The sequence below is a fragment of the Embiotoca jacksoni genome, unplaced genomic scaffold (genome assembly GCF_022577435.1).
Source record: "Embiotoca jacksoni isolate LCO1_2020_lvr unplaced genomic scaffold, fEmbJac1.0.p SCAF_3, whole genome shotgun sequence".
Classification (NCBI taxonomy): Eukaryota; Metazoa; Chordata; class Actinopteri; family Embiotocidae; genus Embiotoca; species Embiotoca jacksoni.
The window spans coordinates 25,096,956-25,120,208 of NW_027185381.1; the positions used below are offsets into that span (position 1 = coordinate 25,096,956).

The 23,253-nt window shown below is 42.2% G+C and overlaps 1 protein-coding gene across 1 annotated transcript in view; it reads left to right on the forward strand.

The window, feature by feature from the left end:
- Positions 1-22,948, forward strand: part of syt9b (synaptotagmin IXb) — a 35,021-nt gene extending 12,073 nt beyond the window's left edge. Inside the window, exons 2-8 of the mRNA XM_069161940.1 lie at positions 3,756-3,931; positions 5,484-5,701; positions 5,939-6,479; positions 16,091-16,211; positions 16,417-16,588; positions 16,690-16,819; positions 21,142-22,948. Coding sequence (XP_069018041.1) covers positions 3,756-3,931; positions 5,484-5,701; positions 5,939-6,479; positions 16,091-16,211; positions 16,417-16,588; positions 16,690-16,819; positions 21,142-21,219 — 1,436 coding nt within the window. The 3' untranslated portion in view covers positions 21,220-22,948. The remainder of the gene's footprint in view (positions 1-3,755; positions 3,932-5,483; positions 5,702-5,938; positions 6,480-16,090; positions 16,212-16,416; positions 16,589-16,689; positions 16,820-21,141) is intronic.
- Positions 22,949-23,253: the final 305 nt, after the last annotated feature.

Consider the following 23,253-nt stretch of genomic DNA (forward strand, 5'->3'; position numbering starts at 1 on the left):
AATGCAAACGAAGTTGATATGAGGAAAGAAATATTGATATTCTGAGCTGTAATTCAATTTAGATACAAAAAAAAAAGCCGCTATATTGAAATATTGAAACAAATGCATCAACTTTTTAGCACATCAAAGCCGGAGCAAAATGGAGAAAGCTGCACGCATTTTTTTATTTTTTATTTGTGCCAGCTGAGGACAGAAGCCCTGCACTGTGTCGGGACACACACAGATCATTTCTTTAGTGCTTTCACTTCACCCCAGCTGGTGCCCAGTGCAGAGCTGCACACAAGAGTACTGTGTTCTACCGGCCTCATTTCACAAACCATAGAGCTGACTGTGCTCCTGTTCCTATCATCATTTAACACCTTTAGGTTTTGCCTACTTTATTGCGATATCATACGATAGCAACGTTTATTTATTCAGGATGGTAGCGTTCAAATCAACCTATTGCAAAATAAAAGCGACACATTTGACAACGTGTGGAAAGTCGAGAGAAGACGCGCGATTGAATTTGTTTTCTCTCATCTAAGTCAGCATATGGAGCTAAACTCTCTATACTGTGAAAATACAGAGACTTTTACGTGGCGGTGGCAGGCTTATTTAGCCTCGTTTTTAGCATTGTCTGAACTTGTCTGGGGCTTGAATGTAACGGACTTTCATTTTTATGTAAAAGTCCTTGCACCCCCAGTCTTTTCCTTGCGAACACACAGCAGCTGTGAGATCAGATCAGTTTTGTTTTGCAATGCGACGATGAAACACAGAACGGTTCCTGCACTGGTGTCTGAGGGCTGACATGTTCACACATGTTTCCAACGATGATGAAAGTATGTGATGCTGCAGTCGTCGCTCCTCCCCCCCCTCCACCCACGCCCCCCGTGAACTTTATTGAACACATTTTTAATATACAGACAATGCCGACAAGAACTCGATATCATATCGTACAGAAAAAAACGATAACAATTACTTAAATTAGGAAATAAGGTCATGAAAAAGTAAAAGGATAGATACATATATTCCATTATTATTAAATTATGACAAGCAAGAGAAAGGAAAAAAAACCAACGTATTGCTCCTCTTCCAGAGGTTCATTATATAGTTTGCGGTCGGTCTTTGACACCTGATGTGTGACGACATCACAGTAACCCAGAAGTCCAACGTGCACAAAAAACACAAATTTAATGGGGCATAAAATAGATCCTGAGAGTAGATCCTGAGCGCGCTTGCATCCGTGCTCGCAGCCACCTGCTTTGTTGCAGAAGCCAATGAGAGACGTTGCCATGGAGACCATTCAGCACTGTAATCTCTACATCTTGCGTAATTAATTACAGGCGCCATACCTTGACTCGATGTAGGTGGCGTCTCCATGGAGTTCCGTTGACTTGGATAGCATAAGTAATAAGCTGCAATAAAAGGAGTCTACAGTGAAAGAATTCAGACCTCTTCACCCTCGTTTGTGTTATAGAGGTGATTTATAATTGATTGAGTGTAAAGTATTCAAAGTATTTAAAGAGATTTCATGTATTATTTTTTAACAAATTGGCATAAGTTTTACATTTTTGAATTTTTTTGACAATGTGGTTATTGTGTGCTGAATTATTGGCATCTTAAATATTTTTAAATCAGATGTTTTAACAACTTAGTGTGTCAAAAGTGGTCAAAATACCAAAAACATTACGTGCAATCTGCTCATTAGTTTGTCTGGAAAGCCGTTTATGTTTCTTATGTCTCTGTGTTTAATTAGCAGTTTGTCCAAAACATTTTTTTTTACATAAAATATTCCGTACAGCTTCAGTCCTCCTGTAGTTCTGTAGAAAATATCCTTTGAGCACAGTGTTGGATATTTGATGAATCTATAAATGATGAGTCCAGTTGTTGAGAAACTAGAATGTAGAGATAGTTTCAGTGAAAGTTTAAGAAAATAAATTGAAATAAGTCTGCATTGCTTTCGCACTTTCACAGCAGAATGTTAAATAAGGGGATGGAAAAGCCGCCCTGGATCGTTGGTATTGTCACATATTGGGGAGTCTGAGAGGCATTGTTCTGAGCAAGGACGCTCAAAAATTCAGTCTTTTCTGTCTGAGTCTGATTTGAAATGACGAGCAAAGGAAGAAAGAAAGAAAGAAAGAGTTCCAGAGAACAGCGTCATCTCTCAAACTCTTTCTCTTTAAAGCATCTTATCTCAGCAGACAGACTAACAAAACCATCTAAGAGCTCGGCTGAAAGGCCGCTTCGCGGGAAAAGAGATATCAACGTGCACTATCTGTCTGACTCTACGGCGAGCAGCGAAAGGGAGAAACCTCTCTTATGCTAATGGATAACAACACTCGTGTGCAATACTTCTCAAATATCGTTCCTCGAGTCTGGTCTCGGACAGACGGAAAGTGAGAAATAAACTCCCGTAAGAGAGGATGTGTCAGGATACAACCTTTTATTTTTTTTACTTTTCCATCCAAAGATTAAGCACATCATGTATTTTGTGTGGTTGTTTACTATTTGATTTGCTTGCTGTATGTTGTTTTTTTTTATTTGTAAAGTGTCGTGGGACTATTTTGCCTGGTGATTCTAAGCTTTTAAAGAAAAATAAAATCAATTGAATTGAACAAAAGTTGATAGTGAATTATAGGAAATGTTAATGCAAGTGCAAGTTAGAAAAGTCGGGAACTCTTACAATTACAGAATTCTCCTGTATCTAAATACACGAAGACGTCAAAGTGCAGAGAATAAAATGGGTCGCAAAGAATTTGCATTCCAAACAAAATGGAAAATAAATCGGGAATCACAGTGCGATAGATGTGTCCTATCGGATTGTTCACAATCAGTCAATTTTTTTATTTGATATTAAAAAATGTCCCATCAGAATTGCAATATTCCGACTTGCTGACTTCCGACCTGCAATCGAATTGGGAACCTTAGGATGTTACGCCCTGCCCACATATAGCAGAAACCTGACTGCACCACAGGCCTGTCAATCAAACAGACACGCCCCCAAAAACACAGCTTCTTTAAACCTAATATCAAAATAATGATGGGATTATTTTCAGATGGAAACCTAATAGGAAAGAGAGACTTTTGCAAATGACACCGTAATGATGTAAAAAAAAAAAGATTGACTTTGTGTTTCATGAGAGAAATTGAATAGAGTCCATGGAGCCAGAGCCTTTTTGGGAGCCTAGTGTCCATTGGTGGTATTGCACTTTAAGGCACTTCCGCATGGGCCTCATTTCTCAGACCCACATGTCGAGAATTGTTTCAGGTTTGAATGGCTTGATCGGATCATTTGCAGTTACCAAAAATGATGGGTCACATGCATCAAATAGATAAAAATGATAATCAATCGAGCTGAAACATCCAAAATCACCTGGTTTTCACCTGGTTTGACAAGAAAAGATAGTTTTCTGTCAAACTCCCTTTTAAACCTGAATCAGTGAAATCAGTCTGACTCTCTGATGATCAATCTTTGCTGTTGGAGGCTATTTTTTGATGCCGCATGTAGGCACCTCATGATCAAGGCAATACATTGCTGTCTGTTGATATATGTTGGATAATCCAGGGGAATTCTTTTTTTCTCTTCATTATTTTGCCTACAGTTAGAAGATGTTATACTTTTTTCCCATCTCATTTAGCATTCTGAATAAACACACAGCCTGTCCGCCCCGAGGAGCTATGGTTCGTCTGTGCCAGCATTTTTTTTTACGGGCAAATCTGTGTTCACTAATCCCCACCCCTCCCCGCCTCCCCCCTCTTCTCTCTTGCATCTCTAGATGTATCGGTGAGCCTGTTGTCCTTGCTGGTGACTGCCTGTGGTCTGGCCCTCTTCAGCGTCTCCCTCTTTGTGTCATGGAAGCTGTGCTGGGTGCCGCTGAGTGGTCGCTTCCTCCCAGATGTCCTCAAGGGGGCGCACTTCCTGGGGGGAGACCAACAGCCCGTCCTCACAGAGGTAAAGAGGGGGGGAAAAAAAAGGGCTATTGGGTGCAACAAATCAGCGGATCAGAATTCAACTTTGTAGTTACAGCGCCTGTATATTGTTGCGCAATCTTGAACAATTCCCAATAATAACTCGTGAGAATAATATCTTCGGTTGCAACTCTGTATCACGGCATAACGTGAAGCCGATCCGCTGCAGCAAAACATGAAGCGTGAAAGTTACACGTTTTCAAGAATGAAACAGCCACGTGATTTACAGGAAAATGAAACTTAAAACATGTTTTTGGGTTTAGGAAACAAACATGGTTGGGCTAAGGAAAAAATAAAAATGTGGTTGGGGTAAGGAAACAAAGAAGAGCTTCACAAAAATATTGTCATCTCCTGGATTCGAACCTCGTCATCCCACCCCTCCTACCTCCTAATACTGCAGAAAAATGTCTTTGCTTGCCCTTATTGCGGGACTTTGGTCACATGACATTCGCTCTTTGAAAACGTGTAATTTCCACGCCTAGACAGCCCAAAGTGTGACTATTTCACGTTTTGCTGTAGTGGACCGGCACATCTATTTGATGCTTTGCTGTGAGACTGGCTTGTCTGTTAATGCCCGACTACTGTTTGTTGTGGTTTTCAAAGGAGTCTCTCCGCCCCACAGTCTGTACAGGGCCTTTAGCAACGATCGCAATCACTCTGGCTGAGTGATTGTTAACTGCCCGGTGAACCCGCCATGTGCAGGACCTTTTAAATTACTCTGGCAGATTAGACATCCAGTCAGGTTAAAGTTGGGTAATAAAACGTACAAAAACATTTCGAGCTCTAAGCAGCAGCTCCATTTGCTTTGTGCATCGCTTACATCAGCTGTGCTTTAAAACAGCAAGCCTTTTTGTTGTTGTAGTATGTTCTATATACACATTGTTTAAGTTATGGTTGTACTTTATTTGACCATTTTCCAGTGGAGACACCCTTACAAAAAAACACATGGGAAACGTGTGGTTTTAGAACATTTTCATTGTGTAATGTGTGAAGCCCATGGAGATTTCCATGTGAAAAACTGTTCGACATATTTTTCCTGTTATCATATTTTTCAAAATGCGGTAGACACGTGTCATAGATGTGATCTCCTGTGAAAAACATAGGAAACTTGTGTTTTTTTTTCTGTAAAGGCACATTTTATCCCAAATACCTGATTTGTGAGAGAAGTTGCTGGACATAACTTTATTGGCCAGCTGTTTCTCACTCCTTTTGGGTCAATGCTTAGCCAAACCGACTGCCCCTAACTTCATAATTATTGTACAGACAGGAGAGGTCATTTAGTTCCTGCCAGGAAAGGTGCTCCCTTATAACGCTGCATTAAACAAAATTGTTGGCCAGGAATCTCATCCCTAATTTGAAATGGTAAAAAGAAGGCTGCGTTACATATTCAAATGTGTGGACCAAATTTAGATTTGAGGCACATCAACAAACAAGTCTTCCAGCCTTAAAACTCGAAAGTCAAAATCAGCCTTCCCGAGGCACTGGTTTCTATAATCGTATCTATAGTGACGTAAACGTTGATGTGTGCCGTGCAGGTGGACGGCGAGGAAAGGGAGTACAGCGAGGATGGCTGTGTGAAGGAGCCTTCGGGGCCCCCCATGGCCGTGGTTGTACCGGAGTCCGCCCTGAAGATCAGCCACACATCGCCGGACATCCCGCTGGAGACTCAGGCCAAGGTGGAGAGAAACCAGGTCCACACTCTAGCCAGGGACCGGGTCCAGAGACAGATTACTGAGCCTACCTCGTCTGTACGGTTAGTACACAATAACCCCCCCCCGAAGCCGCTGGCCAACCTTTTGGTGTTGTTGGCAGGTTAAATGCAGATGGACACACACAGTTCTTTATTAGGAAGTTGACAGCATAGAATTCATCTGGCACCGGGACCAGTTGCTTCTGGAGTTGCCCTCCAGCAACGACGAGTTTCGAGGATACATGAGCTGAATGGTTTAAACGATCTAATATGTCTTAACATTTAACCGCTTTCCTACAGGCACAACTCCATCCGCCGTCAGATGAACTTGTCCAATCCTGACTTCAACCCTGCTCAGTTCCAGCGCCAGGAGTCTCTGTCCGGTTTGGGCAGCATCAAACCGGAACTCTACAAGCAGCGCTCGGTGGACGCCGAAGACGGCCGTCGACCCGACAGCTGCGGGTGTCTAAACTTCATCCTGAAGTTCGACTTCGACCTGGAGCAGCTGATCGTGAAGATCCACAAGGCCCAGGACCTTCCCGCCAAGGACTTCTCAGGGACCTCCGATCCTTACGTCAAGATCTACCTGCTGCCCGACCGCAAAACCAAGCACCAGACCAAGGTGCACCGCAAGACACTCAACCCAGTGTTCGACGAGGTGTTTCTCTTCCCCGTGGCCTACACCGAGCTCACGAGCCGGAAGCTGCACTTCAGCGTCTACGACTTTGACAGGTTCTCTAGGCACGATTTGATCGGCCAAGTGGTGGTGGACAACTTCCTGGATCTTACCGACTTTCCCCGGGAGACAAAACTGTGCCGGCACATACAATATGTAACCTCGGTGAGACCTTTAATCCATTTCTTTCATATCTTGTCTTTCTCTTCTTCATATTTGTTATTAACAGCACGCCATTATTTGCTCTCAGTACCATGGCAGGTTGGTAAAAGTTAGCAAGTGGGCAGAATGCAAGTTTTTACATTTGCAGATTTGCAAACCCGTTGAACCTGCTGTGTGTACCAGCCATGAATCTCATGTCCTCTCAACAGACTTGACATTAAAACAATAATAATAATTAAAAAAAATCCTGTATATCCCCGTTAAAACAGCAGAGAGAAGGAAATATATCGACGCACTTTGTATATCATTTCCCCTCCGAGTGGAAATCATCAGTGTTTTCGAAAGTCGGAAACACAGAAATATACTTAGACACAGTTAATGTTTAATGAAATCTGTGGGAAACACTTGGGGCTAGTGACCCAGATCTGCACTGACATAAGACTGGGATTGGTTTGACAGAGATACAGCGTCTATATTACATTATTCACTCGGATAAATCCACAGCGTCGGTACACTGAGTGACTCAGTAAGGAAGTTAGATCCTCTTGCCAGGGAATTCCTCATGGCTGGGCTGCCTCGCTGAGTGAGGACCGCAGTCTGGGATAGAAACTCTTTTTGTCTTGTTTATGGGCAAACAGTTTCGGATCAAGTTATACACTGATTAGAAGCATGATCACATATAGCAAGCTTCTGGAACAAGAATATACAGGCTGGGATTAACTCAGACCAGACTGCTTATTTATAATAATATAATAGGTTTGACACTTTGCTGATTTCTTATTGTGCTTCAGCCTTGTAAAAGATCACGCCGTGTTTAATTCTTTTAATACAAAATGTACATCGTGAACATAATAAGGCCGTTTGAAAGAAAAGAAGGTTGAGTCAGGCAGACAACTGAGTCATGGGCAGGATATAACCTTCAATGAGTTTTGGTGTCTGTAATATACATAAAGAAACGAGCCCGGCACTCTTAAACGTGCCAAAATTAATCAATGTTTCTTTGGCTTTGTTTTTGTTTTACTGCTCGGGCAGAGTAATCAAAACCGCTGAATGTGTCCTTGTGAAAAAAAAAAAATCAGTTTTTTCTTATCAGGGAAACTTATTCATAGTGACTGCATTTCAGTCATAGTGGCTGTATCTATGCTGATTATTCCCTTAATATCACAAAAATTGTTGCACAGAGTCTAATATACCTTTACATGAATTGCAAATTCTTTCTTGACTTCACGGATTTACACAAAGTTTGAGTTGCTGCTGATCCTGACTGTTCCTCTATCTAGTCAAAATTTTAATCTGTCCATTCCTTTGGTAATCACAATCCCATTAGCTTCAGATTTGTAGGCCCAATCCCAATGTCCACCCTGAACCCTGAACCCTCACTGACTCAGCTGAAGTCACAGCTGTAATGTTTGAGTGTTTGAGTCCACGAGGGCTGAAATGGTATAAAAAGTAAAATGGGACACTCCATCGAGACATCACACCCTGCTTACATCGTCATTGGAAAAGAAAAAACGCCACACAAAAAAAAAGAATGATTAAATGTTTAATGAAATTATATTATCTTTATTTATATAGATAGATAGATAGATAGATAGATAGATAGATAGATAGATAGATAGATAGATAGATATACGTTGGTTATATTTAGGCCTATATAATGTTAATTTGTTTTACATAATTACCAGAAAAGGCATTCATGTTAGACATTTAACTTAAAAAAAAACAAAAAAACCAACTTTACAAACATGCAATAAATAACCACAGCGGCAAGCAGCCAAGTGATGTCACTTCTAACATCCTCCATGCTTTGTTTGTTTACAACCTCTTGCAGACATGGTCTGACATGGTCTGAACTAGACATTTTCTGTAAGCCCCGAGTTCACCAGCTGTGACGTGTTTGCTGACGTTTACGGAAATGTCAGATGTCATGGAAGTTAATTTTTTGTTGGATGTTAAGCTAATTTATAGTAATTTTAGAGTTTATCTTCATAGCTCAGATAATAGCCTAAGTCTGAGGAAAATGTTGCTCTTCCGAGCATATGGGGCACACCACTTGTTGTAACATGTTGTGACCACGGGTTCCATTTGAACGGAGCAAAACGTTATGTTGAGTGCTATTTAGCATGCTAACACACCAAACCACAATAATAATAGCCTTTACACCAACAAAATATGAGCAACTTTCATTGTGAGCATGTTGGCACGCCAGCATTAACATTTAACTCAAGCGCTGTCTTGCAGAGCTCAAGTTAGTTGACTACAAGGCTAACAGTGAGGGGAACTAATTTTGAGAAGATACATGTACACTCTGGCCTAGAAAATATATAATTTTGAAATTAATCACGTACATTAACCCTCATATGTTTATGCAAAGTTCCCTTTTTTCCTGTAGACATGAAAAAAGTAAGCCACTTCTAGAAACTGTAGGTCTACTAAAATCTTTTACAAATTGATTAATCTTCAACACGTAAACCAAAAACTGTAGCAGTAACACCTACTTGGAGTTTTTCACCTATCTTTAATACTTTTAGGTATCCTTAGTACATATATTTAAAATCTCTAGATGTTTATGAAAACTTATATTTGTGCTCATATTACCATATGTGTGAAGATGCTTGCATTTTGATAGGATGACCGTACAAATTTTACCAAACGATTCGAAATCGTGGCATATCAGAAAAAAGGCGATTTGGGAAGCTACCCCTGGTGTCTGGAGTGCGGCCACTGCTCAGCCGGATTTCTGGGTGAGGCTCTGAAACTTACATGGGCAACACAGCTGCTCCTCATCAAGTAATTAAGTTCAAAGCAAGCAAATGATCGTGAGCTGGGTCAGCACTAAACCAGTTCGGACCTGTTTTGCGTCTTGCTAACTGCATTAATATGAAGAGCCAGTGGGACGACTCTCCCATCTCTTCAAACACTCTGATCCTGTCGCTTCGCTAATATTGTTTTAACATTGCCCAGACTCAAAACAGCATCCCCAGCTAAACCAGGTCACTTTAAATGGGTTAGACCCTCTTCTGAGGCATCGAACATGTGAAGTGTAGCTGTCCTGTCTCCTGTGTCCAAGTCAGACGCATCCACTTTCTAAATATAATCCCTTATCAATCATCCATTTACCCACCACAGACTTGAAATTATCAATGTGCACGACTCGACGTCTCCAGTTTAGCAAACTGTTTAGTTTGAGCAACTCTGGGATATTATCTCTTCAACAAAGCCCTCTTTGTTGCATAGTTTAAGATGCATATATATTTTTTGGAATAGGCTTACAGCATATTTTGGCCTTTATTCTATCCTCCATTTCAAGTGTTTTTTTTCTAGGAATTTGCAGTGTAACTGATTAACACATTGTAGGTCAAATTTGTAATGTGCAGAAAAAAACGTGTCCAATTCATTGTAACTTGATACCTCTCTAACCTCCAATTTAGCCTCGCATACGGGTGTAACCATGGTTTCCTGTGTGGCGATTAGAGCTGGGTAGCGTTCAAAAATGTTTGAAAACTGGCACTGACACCTTGACTTTGATACCAGTTCCTGAATAATACTATTTCCGATACTAGGAAAACAACGCAGCACATTACACTCCAAATCTTTCGTTTTCCTGAAGTACAGACTTCAATTTACTGTTCCCTAAACGCCTCACGCACAAACCACTAGTAGATGCTACAGTTTTAAAATATCCTCTATTGGCTCGTTCATGATGATTTACTCCAGTGTAAACGTAGCAAAAGTTGTGCATTTTAAACCAAAAACTATAATAGCGTGGATGCGGCCTTGGTATCGAAATTTGGTACCAAATGACGAAGCATTTTTAGAAATTGAATCTGATGAATCGGATTCACGTTAGCACGTGCATGTGAATGTCTCAGCATTTTACGTCCGTAAGGAAGGTCTAAAGTATTTTAAAAAATACCATACCGTCCCCCCAGCAGAACCAGGTTACCTCCCTTGGGATTAGAGGGAAGGGACCTAGTGCTGGTCCACTCCCTCCAATGTGTGTGCATTAATCATGCTCCCGGCACTAAACAAACCTCTAGCCATCCCCGGCCATATGCACTGGACTGTAATGCATACATATTTCTGACTTACGTGTTTATAGAAAAACGAATTAGTTTCGTCCTGTAGGGGTATATATACAATTAGGTCAGTCGTAGGAGTGCTGTCACAATACCAAACAAACTGTAATGAATTCCTTTGTATCGTGTTGATTCGTGTTTACAGTTTCAATAAGCATATTCCTTTTGTGAGTTTTAAGAAACTGTAACCTCGAGCTCACTATGGCAAGACTCCTTGTATGTTCATGTTGACGCTACAACACCTCACCGTTAAACCAGAGAGAATTTAATTACTGCAACAGTAATTAAAATCTGCCACTGGAAACCTCACATATCTCTGCCGGCTCAGGGAGGAATCCTGCTCCACTAATGACGGTTTTATATCAGTGGGATTCTGGCTCCCCTTTGCCGTTATTGTTTCTATGGAGTCCAAAAGTCATAGGAAATGTAATTATGAATCGTCAATCTCGCTGCTATAAAACAGCAGGTTTTCATGGAAGAACTTAAACAATACCCGAGTTTCTTGATGAACAAAACAATCACACACTCTACTGTTTGAAATGGCCAAATCTTGTAACAAAATTGATTAGTTTTCTTGACAAATTAGAGGAAACTCTTCAGATCCCCCCCCAATCAGTGTGCAGTAAGAAAGCAACATCGTTTTTTGTGCATTGATTTCAAGCTAATCGACATTTCATAATTCCTTTTAACCTGACACACCGTAGTGTATCATTTTGAAGGTACTTCTTGTCTCGCAAAATTGAATCTCCTCACATGGACAAGTGAGGAGGTTCAATTTTGCTTTTCAACATCTTGTCTTGTTGTTACATGCACGCTTCCTGCCCTCCTTCTGCTTAGCTGAAGATTGTTTTGGGACAATAAAGACAATGAAGAGCTCAGAGACACAGTAACCGGCAGCTCCTGGAGGGCCAGTCGATTCTATCGACGGGAGTCTGCTTGGCCTATAATTAGGACCCTGATGAATGGGGTCACAATGTGCATTCACAGTGTGTGTGTGTGTGTGTGTGTTGTAAATTTAGTGAAGAAGGTTCCCATTTCCCAACAATGATAAATGGTACAGTATACCAAGCACTTGCCCTCCCATTTGCCCTTATTGACCAAGTGATAAATGGGATTCTCTAAAATGCTTATGGTCAATTGAGTCATGAATGGACATATTACAGGGACAAACAAGCACGGACGCCATAAGAACATTAAGTTAAGGGCTCGCAATCCTTGAATGTTTACGATGAGATTGCACAGTTCATCTTCGTTTCATCTGGTTAGTTTGGTTCGGTATAGGCACCCAAAATTTCTTGGTTAAGCTTCTAGGTTAGGATATTGACCCATTTTCCTGTGTGAAGTAATTTTAAGTATATAATTTCAAGAAAAAAAATTAAATCTCTTCCAGATTCTCTACAGGTCAGTTTTCTCTCTAGTTCTTTGGTACTTTTGTCCATATAGATTATAGAAAAACAACAGATGCACTCTAAAAAGTTGCAATTTCAAAAATGTCAGTTTTGCTCTCTTTGGTGCCGCCTGTGGCGACAAATCGCAATTGCAGCTATGTTTGTGAGCGTCGCTTTGCTTCCCAGAGATCCGAAACAGTGTCGCCTGTGTTACGTTTGTTGGTTGGAAGTGGGTGAGCGAGGTCATTGCGTTGGCTCTGCCCGCTTTCTGGGCTGTCGGGCGATGGAAAATGCGTTACTAACTGGGCAACGCTAGCAATTTTTATTTCCCAGAAATGTCGCCGCAGACAACCGTCTTGTTGAATCGTAACTTATATTACAGTATTACAGTTATCTAAATGAAAATCTTTGAGGTTTTTACTTTGAAATTAGATCGAGCCACGTGTAACATTGAGGTGGACTCCTACATTTGGAGTCATTTCCCTCGAAAGCTGCAACATATTCAGGCCTCGTTATACTTACACAAAGTCGCTGCCCGTCGAGTTTTGTCCATAACTGTTTCCCTATTCTTCACGGAAAGTTCTGAAGGATCTTTTTGCCCTAACCTGATTCTGCCAGGGCGAATTTATCTATATAGTGAAAGTTCCTGCCTCGGCAGTGATTTATTTACTTCCACCATGTTCACCCAGGCAGATATATTGTGCCGCTGATTTGTTCTCATGTAACGCGATCCCCAGTGTTTAAGTGAGCTGAATGAACTCTAATGCTTCCTCTTCTCGTCCTCGTGAGACTGATACAGCTCATTTCAATTGAAACTGCATTATTGAAATGAGAAAACAAATAAAAAATAATTGCAACTGTTTTACTTGAATCTCAAACTTCACTGTAGTGCGTAATTAGGACGGGACACAAAACGCCGGTTTGTTGGACTTAAAATTTCAGTTTAATTTCATCAGTTTGGGGAAAAGAAATCCAACTGGACACGGTAACCATAAAGTGTACCATTTATACGACGCCCCGCGGTGAGAACCTCAGTGTCATAAGTAATCGAAGAATGGTGTTTTTCAGTTTCAGTCACGTCATGAAACATTGAGTAAACATGACAACTGCTCGCGGTGAGTTTGTGTGAGAGCGAAATCAACTTCACGGGAATAAAAATCGTGTATAATTAGGATTTTAACAGCCGTTTTATGCATTCTTTTGTGTAAGAAAAAATCCCGTAGTTTTCTCTTCAGTAAACATTTCTGTTAGTTGTTAAATATCATGGTTAGGAAAAGATTATTGTTTGGGGAAAAAAAATAAGTACATTTTTAATGTTATTTAACGTTACATAATTTAAACGCATTACGTTATGTGCGTTCCTTAAAAAGAAACCCATGTCGATTTCCCTTTTCTTACAGACGTAAACGCTGATCGTGCGTACAACGGTTCTGTTCGTTCCTTCCAACCACCTCCGACCTGTTCTCCACTCTGACTCATATCCCCCGTTATACTACGTCACGTGACCTCCCTCCCTCGAACCCGCGAGGCACAACGCTGACGCGGACATCGTGTATCCGCCGTAGTGGACCGACGGGTGTGTCGCCGTGACACCAGACTATGCAAAGCAACACATCTGTTCATTTTGGTGCATGAGTGGAATCAACGGGGGATCATGTGTCTTCCGTATTCCAGTTCATTTCAGAGCGAAACAATGTCAGACATGTCACGCAGAGACAGAGAGTAACGTAGAGGGAGGCGCAATGAGAAGGAGTCGGGCCGAGCCCGTGATTACCAGAAGACGCTGCGAGAGAGGCTCGTAGATCGAGCCTGCCGCTTCCCGAGGGAGAGCAGGTGTGAGTATTATAATTGGAGAAGATGGACTGTCCTCACTTTCTCTCGGCTTTATTGGGGCGCTTCAGAGCACCGGTCTAATTTCATTGGCCGTGCACAAGTGACCATAATCCTGACCGCGGGCTTGATTTGAGTGCTCATAAGAGTAGTGACCGACACTCTATATAGTCTGAAAACGTAAGTGAGCTGCGTGTGTGTGTGTGTGTGTGTGTGTGTGTGTGTGTGTGTGTGAGAGAGAGAGAGATGGGAGAAGGATATCACATTATCTGTGGAGAGCTGAAGGGCTTGTTGAACCACCGTCTCTCAACACGCCAGCCCCCGTGTGTGTGTGTGTGTGTAGATTCCTGTGCTTGTGCCGGTGTGTGTGTGTGTGTGTGTGTGTGTGTGTGTTACACCTCGGAGACGTCATAATCCGTACATCATTAACGCCCCGAGGCTCAAAGCGACAGTGATGATGCAGTGTCAGAGGTGGATCTTGCCTCGGCAACACGTGTGATAAATCAAGTCATCGGGATGTCGCAGACTGCGCCCGGACCGGGCTCGTTTGTACGTGTGTTTCCACGTATGCGTGTGGTTGGTTCCTTCCTTCGCTAGCGGGCGGGCAGGTGTTGACATCTGTGATGAATCAACTCATTTCGTTTAATTGAATTTTCAGTAGATTTTTTTAGTCTCCGAGCAGTCGCTTCCAAAGCGGGTCTACGTGTGTGTGTGTGTGTGTGTGTGTGTGTGTGTGTGCGTGTGTGTGTGTGTGTGTGTGTTGCCTCTCCGTATAATCTGACTCCAATTAATCTTAATCAGCATGAGAAGGAGCGCTCATTGATGTCGGAGCGAAAACAACGATTTTCCAGCATAATCCGCTCCATCTGACCTCTAATGAGGCTTTCTATCTAATTGGTCGCTTCTGACAAAATCCTAAATACAAAATCACTAACATCCTTGTTTATTAATCGGAGCGATCGGACAGGAAGCATTAAGAGTTTGTAACGGCGTCCGCTGAAAAACGTGCATCGACTGCGAGTCAGTCAGTTGCAGTTTACCTTTTAAAACCTCTTCGCTGCGAGTTTCCGCCTGTGAGAAACCTCTTCGGGCTCTCGTAAAACGCAGCGCTCACCTTCGCGCCATCGCACGTTATTTTCAGATGTGTTAATTGGAAAACGACTTTGTCATGTGCGTGGATGTAAGTTGCGAAAGCGGGATGTTTTTTCCTGGAAAACAGGTGTAGTTAAAACGTGATGGTGGATTCCACGAGTGTGGACATGCACCAATTTGGAGATGCAACAAATATCAAAACACCAGGTTGCTTCTCAGAAAATGTAAAAGTATAATGAGGACTCACGCTGTCGCTGCACGTTGCGACGATCCGAATTAGGAAGTGGTGTCACAGGCGTGATCCGAATCTGAGGCGTAAAAACACGTGATTCCTTTAAAATATTATAATGTGCCTTTTAGTTGACTGTTTTGTTTTTCATTGTAAAACCTGAACTAAAGTTTTAGTACATTACAAGTTCGAGGCGCCTTACACTCACTCTCATAGTAACCATCTGTCAGGGCAGCAGTTTTGGTGTTTTATCTCCTTTAAAATTGATGTCTATTAGTTTTTGTTTGGTTTGATCTCTTTCATTTTCTTTCTGGCAGCTGTTATGGTTTTCATTATCTAGAATATATATGTATATATATCTCACAACCCTCTGATCCCATGATATTATCCAACCCAGTATCGCGGCAAAGCGTGTAATAGACACGCCGGTCCGCTGCAGCAAAACGTGAAAGAGTCACGTTTTGAAAGCGTGAAACTGACGTGCACGTAAATGTCATGTGACGTGGAATCGTGTAACCGAGGTCCTGCGACAGAGGCAATAACGGACTATTTTCCGCGGTGTTGTTGGCCTGGGACCGATGTGCGGGACGACGAGGTTCAAATCCATGAGGCGACAAAGTGTTTGGTTGAGTTGCTTTTTGTTTTCTAACCCGCAACCATGTGCTTGTTTAGTAACCTATAAATCACACGGCTCTACACATGCAGTAGGTTTATGTTCGTCTACTTCAGGAAAGCGTGTAACTTCCCCGCCCTAAAGCCCAAACCGTTGCTATCTCACGTTTTGCTATAGTGGACCGGCGTGTCTATTTTAAGTTTTTGCCGTAGTATCGGGTTGCGTTGTGGAGAATCAATTGGAACTCAGTATATACGCGATATTTTCCATCTGCGACGACAGTAGTGACTCTGAAAAGTGAATTTTTTACTTTTTATTTTGCCGGAGGCATGAAAGTGAAAGCGTGCAGCACTGATTTAGAACTTTAATCTACTTCTTCACAGGACAATGTGGACCTCGGAGAGCTGATGTTCTCGCTGTGCTATCTCCCCACGGCCGGCCGGCTCACCATCACAATGATCAAAGCCAGAAATCTCAAAGCCATGGACATCACTGGAGCTTCAGGTGGGTGCCGACCGACAACGCAGTGTTTTCATGGGGTCGTAGGTGAGGGGGGTCCGATGAAACAAAACAAAAAAATCAGATGTTCAAGTGCGTAATTATTCTTAGTTTTTCTTAGTATTTTGTTTGATGGCTCTTCACATCAGCATATTGAGCTGCCCCCCTCCCCCGCCCCCCCCGCTGATCGTATCTCGTTACCTCGTTCCAGATCCGTACGTGAAGGTCTCCCTGATGTGTGAGGGCCGCAGGCTAAAGAAGAGAAAGACGTCAACCAAGCGTAACACTCTGAACCCGGTGTACAACGAAGCCATCGTGTTTGATGTTCCTCCCGAGAACATCGACCAGATCAGCCTGCTCATAGCCGTCATGGACTACGATCGGTCGGTTACTTTTTATCGCTCACGGTGTCGCTCATTTGCTAATAGAATTTAAACATCGTGGATTTTTTTTTTTCCGATGCTATTTCTTTGCTGTCTTGCAGGGTCGGACACAACGAAGTGATCGGAGTGTGCAGGGTGGGCAACGAGGCCGAGAGTCTGGGGCGGGACCACTGGAGCGAAATGCTGTCGTACCCGCGAAAACCCATCGCGCACTGGCACCCGCTCATAGAGGTATGGCCTATGTTACAACACATTCCCAACTTAATTCAACTTGTGTGAGCGCGATAAAACACTAATTAAACACACGAACGACAGCCCGTATTTGGTCATCACCAAAGTACAGGTCAAATTAGAAATGATTAAAGTCATTAAAGTGGATCCTGAGGGGATCATGATCTGTTCTTGAACTGTAGTTTCCTCTTGGCACCGTCATGTCTGAACCATATTTCACGGCCGTCCATCCAGCACCCGTTGAGACATTTCACTCAATATGGCAAAACAAAATGTGAAACACCAATGTGGTGCTATATTAAAAGTCACCGGAGGGATTTATCCTCTGGGTACCCCGAATGTTTCTGTTCTGACCATCCTGACATCCATACCGTTAGCATGGCTAAAAAAAAGAAGAAAAGATGTATATCAACACAAAGGCAGCATTGTTTTTTCTGTTGAGTTACCTTTCACTGTTAAAAAGATTCATAATTATTAACTGGCTGTCTCTTAATGCGGTATAAATACAAAAAAAACCCAACTATAATCTGTTATCTATGTTGGCTTTGATATTAAAATGTAAGAAAGCAGTAGCCCAATTACTGACCTCTAAATTAGCACAAACAGGTCTGATTTATCCAGCCTTTCAAAGAGATTAAAGTGAAGCAAAATGGTAATTAAATCTGATTGTCGAGCTAAAAGAACTGTAATGTTGATGTAAAAATATACTTAAAGAAGCACTGAATTGCAGGCCTCACTTTTAATAAGGCATTTCCTCCGAATAGACTGTAAAAAAAAGCTACTTTAATCTTAAAAGAGTCCTAATTGAGAACAGATAAGTGAATTTTAAATTAGTCTCATTTTTCATGTTATGTATTCTAGCTCGAGGTACAACAAAAACAACAACAACACACAATTACATAACAAAAAAATACTGCATAACCCTGATGTATACTTGACTTGTTCTGCTGTGATTATCACAACAGAGGCGCGTAGCTTACAGAGAAAGACACACACACACACACACACACACACACACACACACACACACACACACACACACACACACACACACACAGAGAGAGAGAGAGGGCTGTTTCTATTTCTGAACTCGCAGCCCACACTCATTAAAAAACCAGAGTGCGCTGAAACAGATGCTGGATTGATTCATGTAAATTCATGTCGAGTTGTCAAAGCTAAATTCAACAGGAAGCGGTCAGAAGATGAACAAAAAAAAAAGAAAGAAAGAAACGCCTTAAAAAAAAAAAAAAAGATTGCTGTCCGGGTGAATGTAACGCCGAGCATCAAACAAGACGCGCATTAAACATCCGCCAGCTCACGTGGCTCCTTTATTTATTTATTCATTTTTTTTCTCATTTGACGTTTCAACTTTGACTCGAGATTATTAACACGTTTGACGTAGCGGTTAGCAGGTAGCTGTGAAAAGCGCTGTTCACGTGATCTGTTGACGTAAGCTCTCTCCAGACATCATTAAGTTCTTACCGCGGGAGGTCTGGCTAAGCTCATTATGGGGAGATGTGAGGGACCCCGGGAATATCATTAACCCATCTCTAATGAACGCGTCGCAAATTTATTTTTTCCTCAGCTGCAATAATTGACAAACCAAACTGCAGAACAGATGTAATTTATTGAGATTAAATCAGCGACGGTCGGAAAAGTTAAGCCAAAGGTTTCACGATGAAAGGACCGTGCTTTATTTACCAGAGAAGTTTCAACTCATTATGAAAAATCCACCGAAGGAAAATGCAGGTGTTTTAATATTATAGTCGCCTATGAGAAAATATTGTAAAGTCTTGCCGAAGAAGCACTTTACCTTTTAATTCTTTGATGTTTCGGAGTGTCGCGACACCACGAACGACTGCTGTGGCAAATCATGTGACTACAGTGCTGCGGTATTGTGAATACCAAAAAAAAAAAATCACCAAAAATAGCGCAAATTTTCCATCTTTCGTCAAATCTTTAACGTTAAAGATTTGACGAAAGATGGAAAATTTGCGCTATTTTTGGTGTGGTGGTATCGGACTGCTGTTGTTAATTCAAAAGCTCATTCTGTTGGAGACTCTCTTGCTCACTGTCTCTCGGGCCATTTTGTAAAGCACTAACACACACACACACACACACACACACACATATATATATATACACATATATATATATATATGCATGGGGTTTCTGTCAGAAACTCCAGGAACAGTTCTCGTCTGAGGCCATTAGCAGCAGCTCTGGACAACAGCAGTCGGGTCTGAGGTTCCAACTAATGGCTTATTTGTGTTCCTTTAAAAGATCCACACAGGAGCCTCGGGGGGGGGGGGGGAACACCGACCCACTGGATATATGTCACACATGTGCACACACACATATAGTCGTGCGGCGATATGTATGCGCGCATAAAATAGTCACACGCAGAAATGAATAGATTTCAATAAAGTCGTATTAAACATGTTCAACAAGCTGTCTGTTACACACACATTTCGACACACACACACTTCATTTTTGTTCTTATCCACTTCAGGCTTTCGGGGCTTTTTCTGAAGTGTCAGAGTAAACCTCGCTGACCCCCTGAACCACAGACTGCGAGCATCAATAATTCACCGGCTTGATCTCTTTAGCCAAGGCTGTAAACACACACACACACACACACACACACACACACACACACACACACACACACACACACACACACACATACCCCAAAACCATGACCAACAACAACAACATGCGCTCGAATTCCCCCGAGTCATTTCAAGCCAGTTCTGATGCTATTGAGTGGAAAGTAAAGGAAGCCGAGAGCTCAGTTGCCTCCACTTTGTCGCACGAATGAGCGTCTGAATCCCGGAGAGGCTCACTGCACTCACCGAGCGAGGTTCGTCTGCGCTCCCGAGCCAACTTCCAGCTCATATCTCCGTTTTTTAAAATTTATTATTTCAGTCTCGCTGGCCTGGCTCAGGTGAAAAAAAACAAACAAAAGAGAAACGTATCGCCGCGGTTGCCAGCGCTGTCAGCCTGCGGTTAAAATTCAGATCAAAGAGGACCAGATCAAAATCTTAAATCCAGTTTCAGAGAGAGAGAGAGAGAAAAAAAAAGAGACTCCCTTTGATTTTGTAGCATTTTGTAAGAGGTTTAATGTTTTCTCGCCCCTTTTTCAAAGAACACGTGTTAATTTGTCTTCAGACTCGACATTTAGAGCTGAAAATTTCAAAAGCAAAACCAGCTCATTCTCATAAAAGCCATCATGTTAAATTAATTTACTTGTGAGGTGAAATCTGTTTTTTGCAGATTTTGCACGACTCATGTTTTATTCACCCTCTCGTCTGTCGGGGTGTAAGCGGTAATGTTGCGTCACTTTAAAATACTAATTCGGGGAATGACAAGTAAAACACAGTTCGATACGCGCATTCGGTTTAGACAGTTTCCGCGCGGTCGGTGAGAACGAGGCGCTGTCTCTCCTGCTCTGACGGTGATTAATTGCATCACTGTCAGAACATCCGAGATTTATTCAGAGAGAATTCCTAGACGGTTGAAACGACACCGCGGCCGTGCGTGATTCTTCTGACAGGTTCGGCCGCCTTTAAGCAGCGATAAGCCGCTCGTACATATTTACCCTGGTTTTAAATACACTGGAATAGAGCTGAGCCGGGTTAAATCTGAGGCCGCGGAACTTTCAGCGGTGTGACTCATTTGATATGTGGGTCGGGTGTTGTCAGTCCGTTATCCGCCAACTTCTACCACGCCACCCCCGCCGCACTTGTCCAAGTCAAAGGCGCACCCACAATAGAAACGGCAGTTTTTTCAAGAAACTCGTTGATTTTCATGAAGGTCCCCCAGACACGTTCAAAACGAGGCTCCTTTTCACCACAAGTTTGAAATCCAAACTTCCAGCCGTCACATGCTGCTAAAGATCCAGCAAGTTCTCCTCTGCTGGAACAGTAGCTGACTCCAGGTTTTCCCAAGCCAGCATCAAGGCAAAGCGTGAAATGGACACGCTGGTCCACGACAGCAAAACGTGAAATAGCCACGCTTTTGGCCTGTCTAAGCGGGGTTTTTTTTTTCTTTTCCGTAGCGGACATGGCGTGTCTATTTCACGCTTTGCTGTGATACCGGCTTGTACGGGCAGAGCTCGTTTGGAAGCTCGACGTAGGTGATACCAAACATAGTACCAGGTACCAGCCACAAATTTCGCCCAATGGAAAATCCACCCCCTTACCCTCCCCCTCCCCCGAGCCGTCACCAGCAGTAGAGCCTGAGACCAAAACTGTGGTTTCCAGACATGTGTTCCACATCTGTCTGTAACTAACCAACTCTCTTTGTTTGTTGTGGTCCAGTGGGTCGGGCAGGGAGCGACGGTGAGCGGAAGCCAAAGAGGATCCAGCAACTCCCTGAAGACACCACCGTCACCGTGACCACACACACACCCACACACACACACTCACACACACACACACACACACACACACACACACACACACACACACACACACACACACACACAGACATAAAGAGCCTCAGGTCGGTAGAACGATGGACGATGGACCTGCAGGTAGTACAAGGTGTGACTAACAGCTGAGTCATTAGAGTGAACCGGGTGTTCTTGTGTGCTACGACTGCTACAAAGGTTAATCCCCCACTTCTTATTTCCTCTTGTGTCTTCACAAACAAAAAAAACAACAACAACAAAAAAAACACTTAACTACATTCCAAGTGAACTACTTTGATTCTTTAATTTGTCATGTTGAGCTGTTACTGACGCTATTGAGAGTGTAGGATGAGATTATCTTAATAGATAAAACTGCTTTTTTTTTTTTCACTTTTAGTAAACTGAAGTTTGGACCAAAATCATGTATTTGCAGGCGAACCCATGGAGGCGTAACTGTCGATTTGTGTGAGCGATCAGCTTTCAAAGTATTTGCTCCGTCGTAAGAAGTAATCCAGGTGAGTTACAGAAATTAGCGGTCCCTGTTCGGATCAACGCAGTTTCAGCTCTTTCGAACATTTAACTGTTGTGTTGGACATTAAAAAAAACTGTCATGCATCGGTTCACACGGCCGGAGAAGACACGAAACAAAGGAGACTTTCGGTGTTCACCTTGGTTTCACTTCAGTTGGATGACTTTGTCGCGGAACACTTCCCGTAAAGAAGCAAACGGAAGAGGACGTGCTCCAAGGACATGTAAAACAGCCGAGAGAGCGAACATAAAGTGTTTTATTTAGTGCATGTTAAATTGTCATACTTTGTTGACAGGGTGTGGTCAAAATGTCAGAAACACGAGTCATAAGTGGATTTTCCAGTCATCTCCTATGAGGCAAATTTAATAACGATTCTTTATTGTGGATCTTTCGGTTCATTACGACTTGGGTCTTATTTTTGTAGATTTTATTATTCACGTCGGTAATTCAATATCTTGAAATGATTAAATTACCAAAAAGAAATAACCAAGAAACCAATGGGTGCTCTTATGCTAAGTTTTTAGTTAGTTTGAGGTAAACGCAAAATACAAGCTGACAATTAATATAAAATAGTATTTACAACTAGAATTTGCGCACAAAATATTTGGTAATAATCAGTCCCTCCATGACCTGATCATAATATCATAATATCATTTTTTTTTTTTATGCAAAAAACACCAATGTTTGGAATATTTGCAGGAGCTTGCAATTTACCAAAATAGCTGCAATTTCACCGCAGTAACGATTCTCATTAGAAGCTCTGAAGGCACAAAGTCAGCCTGAGAAAAAGTCAAGATTGGCTAACCTTGAGCCCGTGCTTCTTTTAAGTTTCGAAAAAAAAAAAGAAACTGTGATGCACGGTATGCTTATTATCATAAAATTGCATATAACTATTTCTTTATTTGGTTGTAGCTTGTTTTGCCGCCAGCAGGCAGCAGAAAAAGCTCGAAACAAAACAATGATGTGTCACAAAACTTTTTTCCTATTTCCACAAACAACAGATGAGGAGCAACCTTATCATCAGTCCCTTTGTATTGATCATTCCACCTGCTGCTCTGACTTATATATTCATCCTTTGGGAAACATCTGGTACTTTTGCTGATAAATGCTTGTTTACATTGTAAATGTGCCATTTGATGGTGGTTAGGGAGCACATTCAGACAGTTTTTGGAGCCCCCCCCCCCCCCCCCCCCCCCCCCCCCCACACTGGAAACAGCTGCCTGCTGCTGCTGCTGCTGGAAATGAAGCAGACGATAGCAGTGAAAACAAACAGGAAAAATCTGGACCGCAAATGTTTCCACCTCCAGCAGCGTTACTGTAGGTGGTTATTTGTTTTTTAAAGACGTTTTCCATTACGTCTGGCAACATTACATGTGTTATAGAAATAGCAATTAGTGTCACTTTAAGGGGTTACAAATCAAATTACGTGCAACTAATCGACACGCGCCGTCGATCTCACGAGGTCTGAGGAGAAAACAAAAAAAAAAAGGT